Consider the following 22,699-nt stretch of genomic DNA (forward strand, 5'->3'; position numbering starts at 1 on the left):
TTGAGTTCTGGATGATTTAGTCAACTTTGTAACATCATGGTGTCCCGGTCCATAAAGACATGGAATTAGTGACCATCCGGATCAGATAACACACACACACACACACACACACACACACACACACACACACACACACACACACACACACACACACGCACGCACACACGCACACACACGCACGCACACGCACACACACACACACACACACACACACACACACACACACACACACACACACACACACACACACACACACACACACACACACACGCACACTCTAGATGTGTCCCCCCCCTTATGTGCCCATCCCCCCACCTGGACCACACCTGGCTCACCATGCTCAGTGTCTGTTCTTTGTGTATGTGCTGCTGGTCTCCGTGTGTACCAGTATCCTGATACAACAGTTTGAAAGGGTGTTTAATGAAATGTGGTGATGATTAATGTTTTTTGTGTTAATGTAAAAGCAGTTCAAACAGGACCGGTCACATGACCAAAGTAAGGGGGGAAACTATGACGATAGGAGGGTTACAGACTGATTCCCACGGTGACCGACCGGTTCAAACGCGCTCAGCGGCCCCACAGATTTGATTATGAGGAGAAATGCTCTGCAGCTTGAGAAACGATGCAGGTGTTCAAAACAAATGTTCCAAAACATAGCCCCCCCCCCAACCTCCGGGACCTCATCCAACGACACCCCCCCCAACCTCTGGGACCTCATCCAACGACACCCCCCCCCAACCTCTGGGACCTCATCCAACGACACCCCCCCCAACCTCTGGGACCTCATCCAACGACACCCCCCCCAACCTCTGGGACCTCATCCAACGACACCCCCCCCCAACCTCTGGGACCTCATCCAACGACACCCCCCCCAACCTCTGGGACCTCATCCAACGACACCCCCCCCCAACCTCTGGGACCTCATCCAACGACACCCCCCCCCAACCTCTGGGACCTCATCCAACGACACCCCCCCCAACCTCTGGGGCCTCATCCAACGACCCCCCCCCCCCAACCTCTGGGACCTCATCCAACGACACCCCCCCCCCCAACCTCTGGGACCTCATCCAACGACACCCCCCCCCCAACCTCTGGGACCTCATCCAACGACACCCCCCCCACCCCAACCTCTGGGACCTCATCCAACGACACCCCCCCACCCGTGGCCTCAGGTCTGCTGAAGCTAACCTACTGCAGCCCATCAGGACAAAGCTCCGGACCTGGGGGGACAGGGCCTTCGCAGCCCCCTCGCCCCACACTCTGGACCCCCCCCCCCCTCACACTCTGGAACCCCCCCCCCCACACTCTGGAACCCTCCCCCCACACTCTGGAACCCCCTCCCCCCACACTCTGGAACCCCCCCCCCACACTCTGGAACCCCCTCCCCCACACTCTGAAACCCCCTCCCCCCACACTCTGGAACCCCCTCCCCCACACTCTGAAACCCCCTCCCCCCACACTCTGGAACCCCCTCCCCACACTCTGGAACCCCCCCCCCCCCACACTCTGGAACCCTCCCCCCACACTCTGGAACCCCCCCCCCCCACACTCTGGAACCCCCCCCCCCCCCCCCCCACACTCTGGAACCCCCCCCAGCCACGTCAGATCCGCCAACTCTCACATCATTCCAACAACCCCTCAAAACTCACCTTTTCACTCTTGCCTTCAACTCCTAGTCCACTAACCCCTTGCCCTGATTCCTCCTAGCACTTTCTACTTTTGTTGTTATTTTGTTTTACTTGCTTGTAAGCGCTTTGAGCACCAGGAGAAGCGCTTTATAAATGTAATGTATTATTATTATTATTAAAATGTTCCTTTATTTGCGATGTTTACATTTAAAATGTTGGCCTTATTTGTTCCACTCAAACTGTAGCGATATTTTTTAGCAGCCATTCACTTTATGTGTCATCATTTATTCACTAAATATTTGATCCATAATCTACTTTCACACCTGAGAGGAAAAACCTACACATTTCTAGTGTTTTTTTGGATTTGTTAAATTGTTCTGCATCTCCTCCCAATGGAGTTTCCCTTTCCACTTTATCTTCTGTCGATTGCACTCAAACTTTTCCACTTTTTTCTTTGTCATTTTCATTCACTTTTTTTAGAAGACACAAGCTTCAGTATGTCATCAGTTATTGACTAAAACTTGTATTAATTCATCAACTTTTCAGAGATGGGAAGTATATAAGAAGATTAACTCATGGACTTACTTAACTTACATTTGTATGTACTTATACTTTACTTGAGTATTTCCTTGATCTGCTACAGTGTACTTTTAATCCTTCACAGATGTCGATGAATGATGTGAAATCTAACCAAGTGTTGAATCAGACTTTAGTTCCACCTGGAGTAAATCCACCAGCTACCCTGCAGTCTACAAAGTACTTCAGACTAGCTGCACCTTCACCAGCTACCCTGCAGTCTACAAAGTACTTCAGACTAGCTGCACCTTCACCAGCTACCCTGCAGTCTACAAAGTACTTCAGACTAGCTGCACCTTCACCAGCTACCCTGCAGTCTACAAAGTACTTCAGACTAGCTGCACCTTCACCAGCTTTGAGAACACTTTCATGATCAATCATTATAAAACATATATATATATTATTCTGAAATGGACCAATCTGCACAACGACTACTTTTACTGTCTTTCACTATATTTAGATGAGAATACTTTCTACTTTCACTTGAGGAACATTTTGAATACTTTTACTGTAACAGAGTATTCCTACACTCTGGTACTTCTACTTTTACTCAAGTACAAGATCTGAGTACTTCTACTTTTACTCAAGTACAAGACGTGAGTACTTCTACTTTTACTCAAGTACACGATCTGAGTACTTCTACTGTTACTCAAGTACAAGATCTGAGTACTTCTACTTTTACTCAAGTACAAGATCTGAGTACTTCCACTTTTACACAAGTACAATATCTGAGTACTTCTACTGTTACTCAAGTACAAGATCTGAGTACTTCCACTTTTACACAAGTACAATATCTGAGTACTTCTACTGTTACTCAAGTACAAGATCTGAGTACTTCTACTCAAGTACAAGATCTGAGTACTTCTACTTTGACTACAAGATCTGAGTACTTCTACTTTTACTCAAGTATAAGATCTGAGTACTTCTACTACCTCTGATATTTACAGACAGTGAACATATACATGCATATACAACTTGTGGTTCCTTTTTTAATGTTATTTCATGATTTGTTAAAATGTTCTGTGTACAATTATATACGTTAGAGTACAATATGTACCAATTGGAGGGCTATTGAGTCTTAGAAGAAATGTAGAAACACTAAGTTAGTCAAATAAACTCCTGAATCTGCAAATGGATGTTTTCCCTCCACCAATCTGAAGGAAGACGTGTAATGGAAGATAAATATTCACCGGACCATGAATACTTTCTTTTAGCTGCAGAGTATTTCCCTTGTTTCTCGGCGATGATGGACGATAACGACGTGACCGCAGAGTGCTTGGAGTTTAATGGAGCCTCGGGTTCGCTGACGTTGTGTGTTCGTCACTTAGAGAACACCCAATTAACCGTGACGAGCGTCAACACCTCAAACTGTTCATGACGGAAGAGTCTCTTTCTCAGAAATCAGCGTCTCGTCTCAAATCTCCCACAAACCGAATGTGCTAATCTTCGTCCTCAGAGATACATATCATTTTAACTTGTATTTCCTCCTAGCGTTGAATCCAGAAAAACACTTTGAGGAATATTCAAACCTCAATGTTAGTTTAAAGATGTCAGAGAATGTGGTTTATCTGTCAAGTTGAACAACATGAATAGTACATTTTCACTCAAGTAAAATCTCTCATGCAGACAAGATTACTAAATGTCTTGTAAAATATAACGTTATTATTATATGATAATATATCTGTACTAATGGACCTGCAGACCCCCCACACATAGACTGGAACACCAGTCAGTATTACTGAATACTGACAGTAAAGGTAGAAGTACTCAGGTCTTGTACTTGAGTCAAAGTAGAAGTACTCAGATCTTGTACTTGAGTAAAAGTAGAAGTACTCAGATCTTGTTCTTGAGTAAAAGTAGAAGTACTCAATCAATGATCAATCAATCAATCAATGTTTATTTATATAGCCCAATATCACAAATGTTACATTTGTCTCAGTGGTCTTCACAGTGTGTACAGAATATCAGTATGACAATACGACACCCTCTGTCCTCAGACCCTCACATCGTACAAGGAAAAACTTCCAGAGAAAACCCACAGTTTAAAGGGGAACATGGGAGAAACCTCAGGGAGAGCAGCAGAGGAGGGATCCCTCTCCCAGGACGGACAGACGTGCAATAGATGCCGTGTGTAAATTGAAAAGATAATACATTTGCAACATAGGTAGTCCAAATGTTTGGAAATGCATGTGTGTATAATAGGAAGATGAATCCACGAGGATATCCATCCAGGACCGATGATCCAGGACCACAGCCACGGCTCAAGATCCAGCGCTCGCGATCCAGGACACACAGCATTTTGAATCAGCTGAAGCGACTTGACTGACTTCTTGGTACTCCCTGATAATAAAGAGTTACAATAATCCAGCCTAGAAGTAACAAATGCATGGACTAGTTTCTCTGCATCGTTTTGAGGCAAGATATGCCTGATTTTTGCAATGTTACGTAGATAGAAATAGGCGGTCCTTGAAATTGATTTTATGTGGGCGTTAAAGGATAAATCCTGATCAAATATAACACCAAGATTCCTTACAGTCTCACTGGAGGCCAGATTAATGCCATCCATAGTTAGTATATCTTTAGATAATTTGTTTCATAGATTCTTCTGGCCAAGTACAATAACTTCAGTTTTGGTCGTGTTTAACATCAAAAAGTTTAAGGTTATCCACGTTTTTAAGTCCTTAAGGCAGTCTTGAATTTTATTTAGATGATTAATTTCATCAGGCTTGATTGATAAATATAGTTGAGTATCATCCGCATAACAATGAAAGTTTACAGAATGATTCCTTATAATATTGCCTAACGGAAGCAAATATAATGTGAACAAAATAGGTCCGAGCACTGAGCCCTGTGGCACTCCATGGCTAACTTTGGTTTGCGTGGAAGATTCATCGTTGACACGTACAAACTGAGAGCGTTCAGATAGATAGGACCTAAACCAGCCTAAAGCAGTTCCCTGTATGCCAACTAAGTGCTCTAGTCTTTGCAATAGGATGTCATGGTCGATAGTATCAAATGCAGCACTGAGATCGAGCAAAACAAGAATAGAGACAAGTCCCGTGTCTGAGGCTATTAGAATGTCATCTGTGACTTTAACCAGAGCTGTCTCTGTGCTATGATGTGTTCTAAAGCCAGACTGAAAGTCTTCAGATAAATCATTGTTTTTTAAGTAATCACACAACTGTTTTGCGACCGCTTTCTCAAGAATCTTTGAGAGGAACGGAAGATTAGAAATAGGTCTATAGTTGGCTAAAACCTCTGGATCGAGGTTGTGCTTTTTAAGAAGCGGTTTTATCACTGCTACTTTGAATGATTGTGGAACATAGCCTGATAATAAAGACATATTCATAATATTGAATAAAGAAGTGCTAATTAATGGAAAAACTTCCTTCAACAGCTTAGTTGGAATTGGGTCTAACATGCACGTTGATGGTTTAGAAGAGAGAATCATTGAATTTAATTGTTCAAGGTTTATGGCTGAAAAGCATTCTAGTTTACTATCTAGTGTAATATTAGAACTTACGATTCCGGGAGCTGTTGATAACACTATACTGGTCGAAGGCAAGAGGTCATTAATTTTGTTTCTAAGAGTAACAATGTTATCGTTAAAAAAGCACATAAAATCATTACTACTGAGTGCTAAGGGAATAGAAGGCTCAATCGAGCTGTGGCTCTCTGTCAGCCTGGCTACAGTGCTGAAAAGAAATCTTGCATTATTCTTATTCTCATCTATTAATGAAGAGTAGTAGCTGCTCTCGCTTTACGCAGTGCTTTCTTATATTCATTGAGAGTAATATGCCAAATTAAACGAGATTCTTCAAGTTTAGTGGAACGCCATATCCTTTCAAGTTGTCTAGACTTTTGCTTTATTTTGCGGGTTTCGGCATTATGCCATGGAGCTAATCTATGTTGTTTTATTTTCTTCTTTTTCAAAGGAGCAACAGAGTCTAATTTTATTCGCAGCGCATCTGTAGCACTATCAACAACATGATCAATTTGGGGTGGTGTACATTTTGTATAAGTTTCCTCCCCTTACATGCAGACATGCTATCGAGTTAAGTATTGGTTGAATCTCTTCCTTAAATGTGGCTATAGCACTAACAGATAGGTTTCTGCTGCAGGAGCTTTTGACTAATGCTTTGTAGTCTCGTAACAGTACTTCAAAAGTTACTAAGAAATGGTCGGATAAAGCAGGATTATGCGGTTCGACTAATAGTTGCTCAATTTCAATACCATAAGTCAGAACAAGGTGGAGAGTGTGATTATAGCAGTGGGTTGGTTTATTTACACTCTGACAGAAACCAACAGAATCTAATGTAAAGTTAAATGCAACAGTAAGGCTATTTTTATCATCGTCAACATGAATATTAAAGTCACCTACGATAATTACTTTGTCTGTTTTAAGAACCAAAGTTGATAAAAACTCAGAGAATTCTGATAAGAATTCTGAATAAGGACCTGGTGCACGATACACTGTAACAAATAAGATTGGCTGCACAGTTTTCCAGGTCGGATGCGTAAGACTACATTTTTATAGTTCTATTGTTTTGATTTGTAGGATATATAGTTTTATAACAGTTGCATTGACGGCTAATATAAATAAATTAAATATGAAATAAATTAAAAAATCCAGTAAAACTATAGATGTTGTTCCAACGTTTTGGAAATAGTTGACTTCTGCTCAAATAAATGAACTCCAAATAAATGAATGTCGTGCTCGACGGACACAGAGTTATATACACGATTAATATGAAATATGAAACGTGTAATCCGCGGTTGAGTCGCTGAGCTCAGCAGCAGATTGGTGTTCAGTGTCCGTCAATAAGAGGCGATCACATCACACAGGTCATTAACGGTGTGTGTTTAACTGAGTGCTGCTCACACACACACACACACACACACACACACACACACACACACACACACACACACACACACACACACACACACACACACACACACACACACACACACACACACACATGCAGGTTTGAGGTGTATATAAGGAGGGGAGGCCTTCTACTCTGCCTCACATCCAACAGCTCACCTCCTCCTCTTCTTCTTCATCACAGCATCTACTCCTCCTCGACAGGTGAGACACATCTCTTTACTTCTTTATTTTTATTTAAATTATATTTTTGATATTTTGCCTTTTTTCCAATATGAGTTCTTATTCATTTGAATTCATACCAATTTAAATATAGTACTCAATAATAAAACGTTGTGTACTGCTCAGGTCTGTTACTGCAGTAAAGTAGTAACAGACCTAAGTAGAAATAATACTTTCAGATATCACATGAAACGTGTGTGTGTGTGTGTGTGTGTGTGTGTGTGTGTGTGTGTGTGTGTGTGTGTGTGTGTGTGTGTGTGTGTGTGTGTGTGTGTGTGTGTGTGTGTGTGTGTGTGTGTGTGTGTGTGTGTGTGTGTGTGTGTGTGTGTGCAGCTCCTTCACCATGACGGCTCTGTGGCTCCAGTCCGTGTCCCTGCTGGTTCTGGTGCTGGTCTCTCTGCCGGGCTCCCGGGCCGCTCCGGGCCCTCAGCACCTGTGTGGGTCTCACCTGGTGGACGCCCTGTACCTGGTCTGTGGGGAACGAGGCTTCTTCTACAACCCCAAGAGAGACGTGAACCCCCTGATGGGTGAGACCGCTACACACATCCTGTATCACTGCAAATAAAAAGTGCACTATAGTCGCAGTGAGGATTGAAGTTGTTTTAAGTTACTCATTTCTTTCAAGAAAGTGCCTTCTATTGAATAAGGTATTATTTGATTGGATTATAATGAGAAAGCAGTTGTTTTGAGTGTATTTTGTAGTGGTGTTGTGTATCTTAAGTACTATTACATATTTTCCGTGTGTCTCCGTAGACATTTTAACTCAGATTTTTGGGACGATATAAGCTTTATGAACAAATCAAACCGGGATCAAAGTTGCACAGTCACAGGAACACAAAGGTTAAATCCCGACCCCTCGTCTGTTTCCCGCCAGGTTTCCTCCCCCCGAAGGCGGCTGGGGAAAACGAGGTGGCAGAGTTCGGCTTCAAGGACCAGATGGAGCTGATGGTGAAGCGCGGCATCGTGGAGCAGTGCTGCCACCAGCCCTGCAACATCTTCGACCTGCAGAACTACTGCAACTGAACCACTCTGTGTAGCCTAGCTTAGCATCTCAGCTAACCCCCCCCCCCCACCCCCACGAAAAGGATGACATTATTTTTCCTAGAAAATAAAGTTTTGTGAATTAAGAAAACTCTGGGTTTTTTATTAACGTGATTTTATTACTGTCTTCATTTTCATTGTATTGTTATAATATTTGTGTTGTTGTTATATAGACCCTTTTATAATTATTAGAAGTAGACTATTGATATTATATAATTACTTTATTTATACAATTTCATAGCAAAAAATCTAAGCAAGAGGTATTTTAAAATGGTTAAAAATACTGATGTAATTATATGAATGAAAGCTAATTATTTAAATATGTATCAATGCATTAATGTCTTCAGCACGCTAATGTTGCAGGTGGTAGGATAATACATAAAAAGCAAAACTAAATAAAATGTAATTAATTAATGAGCACTAAAAGTAAATACGTATAATACCTAATAAAAAACAACAAGCTAGATTAGTTTTAAATGCAATACAAAATAAATATTTGTTTTAAAAGGTGACGCTTACTTTAAAACAAATATCTAGCTTTTAACATTTTGAAAATGTTTACTTTCAATAATACAAAAGTACTTTCAATAATACATTATATATTATTAGTTTAGTATGGTTTGTATTATGAATCAGACGAGTTAACGTTACAAAAGGGGTTAAATGAATAGTACAAATACAATATTTACCTCTTGGATGTAGTGAAATAAAAGTCCAAAAGAAAAATCCAGTTTAATATTTGTATTACATTTTATAATAATGTTTCCCACCTGTAGGTGGCATTTGATTGTTTACACCTGCTTCTCCCGGCGGGGCGGTGCAGGGCGGGGTCGGGTGTCGCTTTGTTTACTAATCCTCCTCTCTGCAGAATCACTTTTTTCCTCCGTGGAGAAGGAAACTCACCGGGACTAGAGAGCCTTTGAGTCCGGTGGAGAGCAGCCTCAGCCCGGTTCTTTCCCCCGGAGTTTCTGCGGAGAGTTTGCCGGGAAACAAGCAACGCGATGCGGGATGTCCACCTGGACAACGAGACCTGCAGGAACGGTAACACTCACTTCTCTTCTTGATCCGTTAAAAGAGTTTCTGCCTCTTTGTCTCACTAAGGGAACTGTTTGAGAAAGTGTTTAAAGCTACATTTTCCCAGTTCAACATGTATTTTATTACTATTTAGGGTTATTAAATGCAGTGGCGTCATGTAAAGAAATGCATTTACTCAAGTACATAAATACAATTTAGAAATATATTATATACTTTATACTTCTACTGCTCTACTTTTCTGTTGGTAGCCTACTATAAGTATATTTTGAGGCCAATACTTTTGTAGTTTTATTTGAGTAACATTTTTGAATACAGGACTTTTACTGTAACAGTCTTTTTTTTGTTGACTAAGTCTGCACACACTGAAAACATTTTAAAAAATTGTTCAAATACCCCGAGGCTGGCAATTAATTGGTTATAGGGAGAAGACTCTTTAAAGTAGAGACACTACATACTGATATACACCTGAACATCAGCAGGAGAGGACTCTTTAAAGTAGAGACAATACATACTGATATACACCTGAACATCAGCAGGAGAGGACTCTTTAAAGTAGAGACACTACATACTGATATACACCTGAACATCAGCAGGAGAGGACTCTTTAAAGTAGAGACACTACATACTGATATACACCTGAACATCAGCAGGAGAGGACTCTTTAAAGTAGAGACACTACATACTGATATACACCTGAACATCAGCAGGAGAGGACTCTTTAAAGTAGAGACACTACATACTGATATACACCTGAACATCAGCAGGAGAGGACTCTTTAAAGTAGAGACACTACATACTGATATACACCTGAACATCAGCAGGAGAGGACTCTTTAAAGTAGAGACACTACATACTGATACCTACATCAGCAGGAGAGGACTCTTTAAAGTAGAGACACTACATACTGATATACACCTGAACATCAGCAAAATAATAATAGTAGTTTATTACATTTGTTAGAGCGCTTTTCCGAGTGCTCAAAGCGCTTAAATGACAGTTGACACATATCAAACATGTAACAGTGAATACCCACAGGAGCAAATTGAAGCCCCTTTAATCGTATTCCCTCGATATCAAAGTATTTATCAGACGTGAAACATCTCCCTCCGTCAGGGAGCGCAGGGCCTCCGTGTGTGCAGAGTCAATATTGATGTTCTCCTCTTTGTTATGCCAGCTCTCCTCATTAGGTTACTCTGAGTCTGTGGTCAGACCAGTATTACTCAACTCTACACACACACACACACGCACGCACGCACACACACACACACACACACACACACGCACACAGGTCCACAGGGAGCAGAAACACACTTGGCAAACACTCACAGGAACATTTGAACACCTCTGTCTCCACGCTTTAATGTTCAGAAAGCCCTTTGTCTTTCTCTTACTGCCTGTGCTGCAGCTCCTCTGTTCACCCTCTGTCTGAAACCAGATCGCATAATATGGCCCCTTTCACTTTGTTTAGTCCTGTGTGCAAGGGCTACTCGTTTTCTAGGGCTTTATGTGCATTCAACTGAATGTGAGAAGGACATCAACATTCCAATGCATTGTGTTGTTTCTTCCATGGCTTCCTATATGGATCTCGTGTTGGATCTCGTGTTGGAGTTGTCGTTGTTTAAGGAACTGTTTCAAGAGTCTTCTTAGGTGTAAACAGGATGTCAACATTAAATGAAAAGCTTCTGCTCTGCAGGGTCGGGGGTGCGACTGTGGTGCGGCCCTCATTCTGTGGTGTGTTCAATCTCTGGAGATCAAACAACGCTACACACACACCTGGAGAACAGCACACTTACTACAGGTAACACACACACACACACCTACTGCATACCTGTGTTCAGGATGGGAGGGGTCTTTGTTTAGGGGTAAAACTCTTCTCACTGCTTGTGTGTAAATGTCCGTATTGTTCCAGGATCTCATTTAAAATCTGTTTATTAAAGAGGCGGGGTGTTTAATACAATCTAGTTCTTGAATAGATTAAAGATTAGTATTATTATAATTATATGTACTCATTGTTTCCCCAGGTGTGATAAAGTGATTGTATTCTGTCTGCAGATGTGTATTCAGACAGCAGCTCTTACAGGCCGTGGCTCGGTCTCTCGTTGGCTCTGCTGTCGGCCGTCCTGATTGGCGGAAGCGTCATTCTGAAGAAGAAAGCTCTCCTCCGATTGGCCGACAGCGGAAACACCCGAGCAGGTGAGCAGAGGGAGGTCTCAAGTACAACATCTGAGTACTTCTACTTTTACTCAAGTACAACATCTGAGTACTTCTACTTTTACTCAAGTACAAGATCTGAGTACTTTTACTCAAGTACAACATCTGAGTACTTCTACTTTTACTCAAGTACAAGACCTGAGTACTTCTACTTTTTCTCAAGTACAAGATCTGAGTACTTCTACTTTTACTCAAGTACAAGATCTGAGTACTTTTACTCAAGTACAACATCTGAGTACTTCTACTTTTACTCAAGTACAATACCCGAGTACTTCTACTTTTACTCAAGTACGTGCAGTAGTATACACCGAGTATTCAGCGTGTCGGCCCTTAAAGAGATCTGAAGATGTTGTTAATGAGATGGTAAATAAAGTACACGTGTTACTAGATCTTAAAAAATAAATACAGTAGGCTTTGATTTTCTGCCTCTCTTGATCTGACCTGTTAAGCCCCCCAAATCACAACATCTGCAAGAAACAGCGTCTGAGGGCTTCCTAACATTTAAAACCTATCAATGTGTCAAACCCACTTAACGGGAAGAAACTCAGCGATCAGACAATATTAACCATTTTTAGCAAAACGAAACATAAGGGTAATAACAAAGGCTCTGAATTAGCCCTGAGCGAAAAAATGCTAACACACTTAGCCCAGAACTCAAGTTAAAATACCCTTATTACTTATCGTATCTGCACAAACAGGATATCGATTAGCAAGCTGAGATAGCACAGATTCCACAGGTATTAGTATCATTGCTGACCGATCAGAACTCGCGACATGAGAAGCTAACACAGACATCACACCACGTAGCATTAGGTAGCCAACACGGCAATATCTCTTACCTTTGTCGTTGTCTGATCAAAAGTGGTCTTCAATGGCATTAAAACGATAAAAACGCTGCTGAAGGAATCCAAAGGTTAATCCAAAGTGTCTGTGTCCCTTTGAAATGATTTCTGATAATCCATCAGCAATAAACCTACTTTCAGATTTCAGAGCGTAAGATACAGGGTACTTATTATATGTTATAGTTTGGATTCCTAAAGCCTTTAGTCTACGATCCCATCATTCAAGGGTGGTTTTCACGATAAGCAATTGTTTTGACGGACACTATAATTTACATTTTTTTACTGTGTTCAATCTGAATTTACTTTTAAAAAAAAATCTATATTGATTCTGACTTTTCTACATCCAACTCACAGGTTTATCCTTGCTTTGAGAAAAAAGATTATTAATTTACCCCTTTTAGAAGATATGGTCATTTGTTCTGGGAATGTCATTGTCGAGCCTGAGACCTGAAAACAGGCTCGGGCTTAACGGGTTGAATTCCTCTGTGCTCAGGGGACGGAGGACACGGCTACCTGAAGGACTGGCTGTGGTGGGGAGGCCTGCTCACCAGTAAGACGTTTATTTTATTTGCATTTTAAATGTTTTTTTATGTGAGCTATTTCTGAGTGAGTTGTATGTACTTCTATGTTACAAATAATCCAATAATAAGATGGATTTATTAATGAAAACAGAACCTGTAGCAAAGCAAACCTGAACATGTGATAAAATCCCATTTACTGATTCAAATTATTTACAGATTATTTGTCAAGTATTTACATTACATTACATTTTAAAGACAGAATTATGATCAATTCAAAAAGTTTAAAAATATGATGATATCCAGGGTTTTGTCTGCAGCGGGTAATAATAGCGCTCTCAAACCAAAAGGTAGATTTCCCCGTAAAATGTTAAAGTGATGCCAGAAAACAATATTTCTGTTTTTTCTGTTCTGTCCGAGTGTCAAACAGAGCGTCAGACGGCAGAGGCAGCTTTGTTTTGACGGAGCTCCGATGTTGTTGTTTACGTCAGGAGACATCTTGTTTACTGGCTTCATGTTCTCGAGATAATTGATATATTTTATAAACAAGATCAGAGACAGCACTCGTACTATATCTTTCTAGAGAAACCCTGAAGTTGCGACATTGTTGTTTGCTAAAGACCTTTGATCGCTTCCTCGGCTGTAAATAAACCTTCTTTAAGCTCAACTGAATCAATGAAAGGTATGTTCATGGTTCTGTGTATGTGCGTTTCTGCAGTGGGAGTTGGAGAGGTGTGTAACTTCGCCGCCTACATGTTCGCTCCGGCCACGCTGGTGACGCCGCTCGGAGCCCTGAGTGTCCTCATCAGGTAGCCGTAGCTCTCACAATATATTCTCATCTCAGTTCAAGCATTTTAGCTTCTAGAAATGATGTGTCATGATAGTTCCCCATTTTAGAAATTGAAAAATGAAAGAAGACGTATATAAACAGTAAAAAGGTGAAATATACAACCATAAGAATGTATAGAAGAAATGTGCAATAAAAAGATGCAATGGAATACAGAATAATTGTACAAAGGTAAGAAGTTAATATATTGGACTAGAGATGTCTTTCCCCATGTTTGTAGGATGAATAAATAAGCATATTTGCTGTGTTTCAGTGCAGTTCTGGCGCCCTACCTGTTGGGGGAGCAGCTGAACGTGGTGGGGAAACTGGGCTGTTTGTTGTGTGTTTTGGGAAGCATCCTGTTGGTGATCCACGCCCCACAAGAACAGGAAGTGACATCACTACAGGACATGACCGACAAGCTGCTGGACCCCGGTGAGCTTATAAACTAAAGTTCAGAGGATCCAATGTTGAGAAACCAAAGATCCACGTTTGAGACTTCTGTCGCGGCTTCCTTCCTCTGCTCTAATGCAGAATGTTGCTATCGTGAGGAGTTTCAACAAAGAAATCGGGCCTTTAGTCAACACGACATGATGAACAACTTGGTGGTCTTTCTTTCTTTGGGTCTGGCTGCCCATCTCAGTCTCTCTAGAGCAGGGGGGGTCGAACTCAATTTCATCGTGGGCCACATCAGCATTATGGTTGCACTCAACGGGCCGGTTGTAACTTTAAGACTATATAAAAATACATATATAAATATTTAAAATAATGTATTCCATCACATCATTGCCTCTGCATTGGATTATTATCGGATAGGGTGATGACAACATAATTAACTACGTCTGAAAGCAGAAGTCTAGGGCCAATAATTGCAAGTCTCTTCAGTGCGCATGTCACAAAATGATTTAAAAAGAAAAGCCAAATTATGGGAAAAAAGTCAAAGTAAAAAAAAAAGGAAGTAACATTTTGAAAAAAAGTCAAATTCTAAGAAGAAACGTCTAATTTGAGATGCATTGTGGGACATGTAGTTTATGGGCAACGTGCTTCGTAAAGCGACATGTAACCGTATAATAAACATATTATATTCTTTGCAAGCTCTTGTGGGGCCACATGAAATGAAGTCACGGGCCGGATTTGGCCCCCGGGCCTTGAGTTTGACCCCCCTGATTTAGAGCCTTGGAGTTGTAGTCATTTATACTATCTTGACTACATACGTCAATTAGGTTGCCCCTTTTATAAAACAAAACTCCGGCTCTAACAAAACCAATTCAATGTTGAGAAAACAAAGCGAACTTACTTAGATTACAGACTTTAAAGTGGTATCATTCTGAACATGTGACTCCAACATGTTGCATGTTAAAGGGGCTTTTATGTATTGTTAAGTTACAACAAGTCTCTTACTAAATACATTTCCTGAGTCAAAACAAGAAACCTGGTCAAATGCAAACGGAGCCACCGGCTGTTACATGAATAACAGATTCACATATTTATCGTATGTAATAACACGTCTTGACTTCTCCTCCGCAGGTTTCCTGGTGTACTTGTCGGCGGTGCTGCTGCTGTGTTCGGTGCTCATTTTCTATTTCTCTCCTCGGGTCGGTCGCTCCAACATCCTCGTGTACATCAGCGTCTGCTCGCTGCTCGGGGCGTTCACCGTCGCCTCCGTGAAGGGCCTCGCCATCGCCATCAACACGGGTGAAACACCATCTCTCCGTTTCTGCTGCATCAATCTGAACTAAGGATTTATCCTCATATGCTCAAAGCCACAGAGTAGAAGTGGCAATGCAATCCTCCTGACCTGAGCTCCTCCAATCATGATGATAATAATAATAGATTTAATTTGTTAGCGCTTTTACAGGTGCTCAAAGACGCTTTACAGATATAGTGAAGGGAAAAGAAAAGGAAGGACCAACAAATAAATATATAGTTAAAGTCAAATAATCCAAAAACAATCACACATTAAAAGCCAGACTGAAGAGATGAGTGCTTTGAAGGTGGTGAGGTCAGGGCCGTCTCTGATGGGGTGGGGGAGCGAGTTCCAGAGGGAGGGGGCAGCGACGGAGAAGGCTCTGTCCCCCCAGGTCCGGTGCGGGGGGGGGGGTGGTGGTGCAGCAGGTCTGTGAGGTAGGGGGGGGGTGCAGCAGGTCTGTGAGGTAGGGGGGGGGGTGTGGTGGGGCAGCAGGTCTGTGAGGTAGGGGGGGGGTGTGGTGGTGCAGCAGGCCAGTGAGGTGGGGGGGGTGTGGTGTTGCAGCAGGTCTGTGAGGTAGTGGGGGGGGGGTGCAGCAGGTCTGTGAGGTAGGGGGTGCAGCAGGTCTGTGAGGTAGGGGGGGGGTGTGGTGGTGCAGCAGGCCAGTGAGGTGGGGGGGGTGTTTTGGTGCAGCAGGCCAGTGAGCTAGGGGGGGGGTGCAGCAGGTCTGTGAGGTAGGGGGTGCAGCAGGTCTGTGAGGTAGGGGGGGGGGGTGGTGGTGCAGCAGGTCTGTGAGGTAGGGGGGGGTGTGGTGGTGCAGCAGGTCTGTGAGGTAGGGGGGGGTGTGGTGGTGCAGCAGGTCTGTGAGGTGGGGGGGGGTGCAGCAGGTCTGTGAGGTAGGGGCGGGGTGTAGTGGTGCAGCAGGTCTGTGAGGTGGGGGGGGGGTGCAGCAGGTCTGTGAGGTAGGGGGGGGGTGCAGCAGGTCTGTGAGGTAGGGGGGGTGTGGTGGTGCAGCAGGTCTGTGAGGTAGGGGGGGGGTGTGGTGGTGCAGCAGGTCTGTGAGGTGGGGGGGCTGGTGCAGCAGGTCAGTGAGGTAGGGGGGTGTGGTGGTGCAGCAGGTCTGTGAGGTAGGGGGGGGGTGTGGTGGTGCAGCAGGTCTGTGAGGTAGGGGGGGTGTGTGGTGGTGCAGCAGGTCTGTGAGGTAGGGGGGGGGTGCAGCAGGCCAGTGAGGTAGGGGGGTGTGGTGGTGCAGCAGGTCTGTGAGGTAGGGGGGGGGTGTGGTGGTGCAGCAGGTCTGTGAGGTAGGGGGGGTGTGTGGTGGTGCAGCAGGTCTGTGAGGTAGGGGGGGGGTGCAGCAGGTCTGTGAGGTAGGGGGGGTGTGTGTGGTGGTGCACCAGGTCTGTGAGGTAGGGGGGGGGCCTGGTTGTTGAGGGCTTTGTGAGTAATGAGGAGGACTTTGAAGTTGATTCTTTTACAATGCAACATATATTATAAAATAAAAAGTAATGCAAAAAGTCGATTTCCATGTAAATAGGATATGGGATATACAAGAACAGAATATGAATTTAAATATTGTAAAATAAGACGAAATGCGATTCTTTGATATTAAAACATCATCCTCTCTCTCCGTCTCTGTCGGTAGTGGCTGATGATGTTTCCGTGCTGGCGAACCCTCTCACGTGGATCCTGCTGGTGACGCTCGTCGTCTCCGTGGTAACACAGGTGAGCTCCAAAGTTAATTTGTGTATTTTCTGTATTGGAAACTTGTTACAGAGTATTTTAACAATTTGTGTTGGAGGCATTTTCCTCGTCATCATGGTTTGAATGTTTGGCTTATCAATATGAGGCTTTACGGTTTAAAAGATGTTAATTTAAGTCTCACTTCTTTGCTGTCATGTACGACGTGCATGTCTTTATTTCTATGTATGGCATGACAGCTGAGTGTGTGATTAGACGGGAAGCGGTAGAGTCTTTTGACCGTGTTATTTTTGTTCTATTTTGATACGGAGAACTTTTAGTTACTTTGAAGCGAGGACGTTTATCCTCATGTTTGTATACCGCCATGATCATAGAAGACATCTGATTACATTAGCTTGAAAGCAAAGAGAGGCGCGTCATAACCCACAACCCCGATAGAGGAAAGATATTATTACATGTAGACACGGATTAAACAATGCCTCAACAATGTGGTATTAGTACTTTTACTTAACTAAAGGATCTAAATACTTCTTCCACCTCTGGCTATGCTCCGGATGTTTCTTCCCGCAGGTGAACTACCTGAACAAGTCTCTGGACACCTTCAACACGCTGCTGGTGTATCCCATCTACTACGTCCTCTTCACCTCCGTGGTGCTGTCCACCTCCATCATCCTCTTCCAGGAGTGGAGGGGAATGAAGCCCGTAGACTTGGTGACGACGCTGGGATCCTTCCTGGTGATCGTGGTGGGCGTCGCCATGCTCCACCTCTTCAAAGAGCTGCAGGTGTGTGTCCACACCCCACATTAGCCACCTTTTAGCTTAGCGGTGGTGACGTGAAGTCATGTGACCGTGCTGTAGTTCCTTTATAGCCCAACATTAGCCTCCTTTAGCTTAGCGGTGGTGACGTGAAGTCATGTGACCGTGCTGTAGTTCCTTTATAGCCCAACATTAGCCACCTTTAGCTTAGCCGTGGTGACGTGAAGTCATGTGACCGTGCTGTAGTTCCTTTATAGCCCAACATTAGCCACCTTTAGCTTAGCGGTGGTGACGTGAAGTCATGTGACCGTGCTGTAGTTCCTTTATAGCCCAACATTAGCCTCCTTTAGCTTAGCGGTGGTGACGTGAAGTCATGTGACCGTGCTGTAGTTCCTTTATAGCCCAACATTAGCCTCCTTTAGTTTAGCGGTGGTGACGTGAAGTCATGTGACCGTGCTGTAGTTCCTTTATAGCCCAACATTAGCCGCCTTTAGCTTAGCGGTGGTGACGTGAAGTCATGTGACCGTGCTGTAGTTCCTTCATAGCCCAACATTAGCCTCCTTTAGCTTAGCGGTGGTGACGTGAAGTCATGTGACCGCGCTGTAGTTCCTTTATAGCCCAACATTAGCCTCCTTTAGCTTAGCGGTGGTGACGTGAAGTCATGTGACCGCGCTGTAGTTCCTTTATAGCCCAACATTAGCCTCCTTTAGCTTAGCGGTGGTGACGTGAAGTCATGTGACCGCGCTGTAGTTCCTTTATAGCCCAACATTAGCCTCCTTTAGCTTAGCGGTGGTGACGTGAAGTCATGTGACCGCGCTGTAGTTCCTTTATAGCCCAACATTAGCTGCCATGAGCAGAAACAATCCAAATGCCTATATCTTTAGCAGGGGCGGTGGGTGCTGTAGGCCACGGAAGGCTAAGCCTTCCCAAATATTTGTGTCACTGCATCCTGGTAAAATAAAAATATAATGTATAATGTTTGTGTCTTTGACATTAGCACTACTATGCAGCCACCTGTGCCCTGTGCTACGAAGCCAGTTCAAACCCTGGATATGTTTGAGTTATCTTCACTAACCCTAACAAACGAGATCTCGACGCTGGTTAATATCAACTCGGTAAATCAAGCCAGGGCTTCTCTCACCAGCTGAGAGCGCGTTCACGTGAAAGGGGCGGGGTTAGCAACATTTGACCAATCAGAAACAGGGACAAGTGTCCTGACAGCGCAGCGTCATACTTCAATAATGAAAAGTAAACTAATATTAGACAAATATGAACTTTAAAGTTCATATTTGTCTAATATTAGTCATCCATGACTTAAACATATAATCCAGGATACAAGCCACCTGCAAGGTGAATACAGAACAACTGGTTACAAAATAAATAAACTACAGAGTGTTTGAAAGCCTAACAGTTTTATGATATCACTGCCTGTCTAAGACACGAGTGGATCTGACTTTAATTACATTTGACTCGAGTGTTTCGTCAACCTAATGTGTTGCTTAAAATAATGCTTCTGCATCCAGTCTGTGACGCTGAGTGTTGCACGGCCAGATACGGCTCAGCTGACTCGGATAAGGAGATAATATAGGCTAGGGGTGTCCAACCTTTTTTGAACCGAGAGCTACTTTTAAAGTTGCCAGTCTGCTGAGATCTACCAGTCCAAATAGAGAGGCGTAGCCATTACTGACAGCCTACTACCAGGTAAATACACACTACTTGTATAAAACTGACCTTTAATACTCCATAAAATACTGCAGATCCTTTATTGTACCTCTTTCTAATCTACACACATACAAGTATTTAACTGAAGCTACACAACAGAGTTGTTGATACAGAGTTGGAGTTTATTCACACGTCACTACAGTGGGTAATGTTTTCAAGAAACATTGAACAGTGCTGCCTCATATGACACAGGAACAAAGAAAAGACTCTGAACCCTTTCTTTGCCATTATATAAAAATAGTGTTGCTACAAAAGTATAAATGAGGCTTCCTAATAAGACAACTCAGATATGAAGCTACTCAGGAATCTGCTGCCAAAGTGCAATAAAAGAGACAAAATTAATAGAATCAAACCCTTTTTTTGTTGCATTTTAGTAGATTATAAAAATAAATGCCTTTTTAAAATAGGAAGCAAGCAACACTAGCTTCTTAACCTGAATTGATAATAGACTATAATCAATTTAAGTTTGCATTCTTATACCATTTTGTACAATAATTATAATGAATAAGTTCAAACAAACTAAAACTTACAGCTGATTAATAACGTTATCTAACTTGAGTTTTTATTATATCAAAAACCTGTTGAAATGCTTCTGTTATTTTTACTGTCCGCCAAAAGCGCGTCGGCAGCCTCCAGGAAAGCTTCTTACACAACTTCGCCGTCTTTGAAAGACTTCATGTGTTCCTCCAGAACGTGACTGACACGATGAGATGCTCTGGAGCAGCCTTGCTCTTGTTGTTGGGCCTGGTGAAAATGGACTGCTGTGCATTTAGCTGTCCTTTCAGGCCCCTCCCCTTTAGCTGTCCTCTCAGGCCCCTCCCCTTTAGCTGTCCTCTCAGGCCCCTCCCCTTTGGGAGCGCAGAATTAGGAGGGAATTCCGTCTCGTAGCGTTTGTGCACTGTTTTGAAATGCCGCTCCTAAATTACCCTTCTTCGATAAAGCCACGCTCGCATTGCAGATGAGACAGATGGACTTTGAATTGGAATAGATACAAAAATGATCACCCTCCCACTCGGAGTGAAAATTATATATTTTGGGATTTTTTGCTTCAGCCATAATTGCGGTCTTGTTTGTGTGCAGACACTCTTGTTGACACGGAGAACGTCAGCGAAATAGTGTCCACTGCCCACCAGCCACGCCCCCACACATGGGGTCACGCCGGCCAATCACAAAGCTTTGGTGCGTTCAAGTGCATTATTCTGGCACGGGAAGATTATGTTATAGGACATTAACGATAAAACAGAATATTGTTGTTTTATTTTTAGACACCTCTCGCGATCGACTGGCAATCTCCCCCCCTGATTGAATGTGATATGAATGATAAGTGCGACACGTCGGCGTCTTCTCTGCATACAGCAGTTTAAACTGTATTTCCTTTCTCCTGTAATATGACTTGAGAGATTTAAACTCCACACACTGAGCTCTGATTTTTCAGCAGGCGGTGCTTTCACTGAGTTGATCTCTTTGCTATAGACGCCTGAGGCGGGCAGCGTCAGGTAAAAAAAGTGATTTAGCCTTCCCAAACCTGAGCCTCACGCGCCGCCTATGGCCTTTAGCTTAGCGGTGGTGACGTGAAGTCATGTGACCGTGCTGTAGTTCCTTTATAGCTGTGACTACCCGATCCGTCACCCTGCCCGATCGGTTCTGCGCATGTGCGAGAGGGTCCGCCATGTTGGACAACTCCGGACGGCAACCCACGATGGACATCTGACACAGTGGCTTTTAGCAAAGCTCAAAAGGAAAACTCGAGAGAGATGAGTTATTGTTATTACAACGTGACTTCACTATTATTTAACAACTCTTATTGGGTTCTTTTATTTGGGGTTAAGTACATTGTCAGAATAAGTGAGGAATGAATTTAACTTCTGTTAGACAGCCATATGCCATACATGTTTGCATACATTCACAGTAAATATGTATTCAGTATGATAGCTGTCTAACAGAAGTTAAATCTATTTCTCACTTATTCTGACAATGTACTGAACCCCAAATAAAAGAACCCAATAAGAGTTGTTAAATAATAGTGAAGTCACGTTGTAATAACAATAACTCATCTCTCTCGGTTTTTCTTTTTGAGCTTTGCTAAAAGCCACTGTGTCAAGTGTCCATCTTGGGTTGCCGTCCGGACTTCCGGACCATCTCGCACATGCGCAGAACCGATCGGGCAGGGTGACGGATCGGGTAGTGACAATAGCCCAGCATTAGCCGCCTTTAGCTTAGCGGTGGAAACGTGAAGTCATGTGACCGTGCTGTAGTTCCTTTATAGCCCAACATTAGCCTCCTTTAGCTTAGCGGTGGTGACGTGAAGTCATGTGACCGTGCTGTAGTTCCTTTATAGCCCAACATTAGCCTCCTTTAGCTTAGCGGTGGTGACGTGAAGTCATGTGACCGTGCTGTAGTTCCTCTATAGCCCAACATTAGCCTCCTTTAGCTTAGCGGTGGTGACGTGAAGTCATGTGACCGTGCTGTAGTTCCTTTATAGCCCAGCATTAGCTGCCATGAGCAGAAACAATCCAAATGCCTATATCTTTATCTTGAAGTGAACACAACTAATGCGTTACTATTAGAAGGAAACAAATCTGTTTTGTTAATTGATGTCCTTTTACCCGCCTTCCAGTGCACGATGAAGCAGCTGACCAATCAGCTTTCGGCTCCGGTGGAGAGGAGGCTTTCAGAGGAGGTTTCAGCCAATGCAGCAGCAGCAGCAGCAGCAGCCGCAGTAAGCAGGAATAAGAAGGAGGATAAATACGGACTGATGGACAACATGGTGATCGAGAGTCTTCCTCCCATGAGAGAGGAAGGACCGAGAGTCTTCATCATCAGCTGAAACTAAAGCAGAAGAGACAGGTTTCGGTTTCCTGTCTGGACTTTGTAGTTCTCTTCTGACTGATTTAAATGTGTGCACTTTTTATTTTAAATGTTTTTAGTAGGGCCGTCAGTCGATTAAAATAGTTAATCTCGATTCATCGCACATTTTCTATCTGTTTATAAATAATTCTTAGAGGAATATTTTTCAAGTTTTAAATACTCTTATCAACAAAGTGGACAA

At 43.1% G+C, this 22,699-nt stretch overlaps 2 protein-coding genes across 2 annotated transcripts; both read left to right on the forward strand.

The window, feature by feature from the left end:
* The first annotated feature begins 7,657 nt into the window (after positions 1 to 7,657).
* On the forward strand, positions 7,658 to 8,337 carry LOC117443454 (insulin-like). The gene is made up of 2 exons (XM_034079438.2): positions 7,658 to 7,841; positions 8,189 to 8,337. Exons 1-2 carry the CDS (start codon positions 7,658 to 7,660, stop codon positions 8,335 to 8,337), a joined length of 333 nt encoding a protein of 110 aa, XP_033935329.1.
* A 910-nt stretch (positions 8,338 to 9,247) lies between these two features.
* On the forward strand, positions 9,248 to 22,649 carry nipal4 (NIPA like domain containing 4). The gene is made up of 10 exons (XM_034079437.2): positions 9,248 to 9,396; positions 11,084 to 11,188; positions 11,443 to 11,583; positions 12,937 to 12,993; positions 13,680 to 13,770; positions 14,062 to 14,222; positions 15,315 to 15,482; positions 17,117 to 17,196; positions 17,743 to 17,955; positions 22,268 to 22,649. The coding sequence occupies exons 1-10, from the start codon at positions 9,357 to 9,359 to the stop codon at positions 22,475 to 22,477; spliced, it is 1,266 nt and encodes a 421-aa protein (XP_033935328.1). The 5' UTR covers positions 9,248 to 9,356; the 3' UTR covers positions 22,478 to 22,649.
* Positions 22,650 to 22,699: the final 50 nt, after the last annotated feature.

Source organism: Pseudochaenichthys georgianus, unplaced genomic scaffold (assembly GCF_902827115.2).
Source record: "Pseudochaenichthys georgianus unplaced genomic scaffold, fPseGeo1.2 scaffold_616_arrow_ctg1, whole genome shotgun sequence".
NCBI classification, from domain to species: Eukaryota; Metazoa; Chordata; class Actinopteri; order Perciformes; family Channichthyidae; genus Pseudochaenichthys; species Pseudochaenichthys georgianus.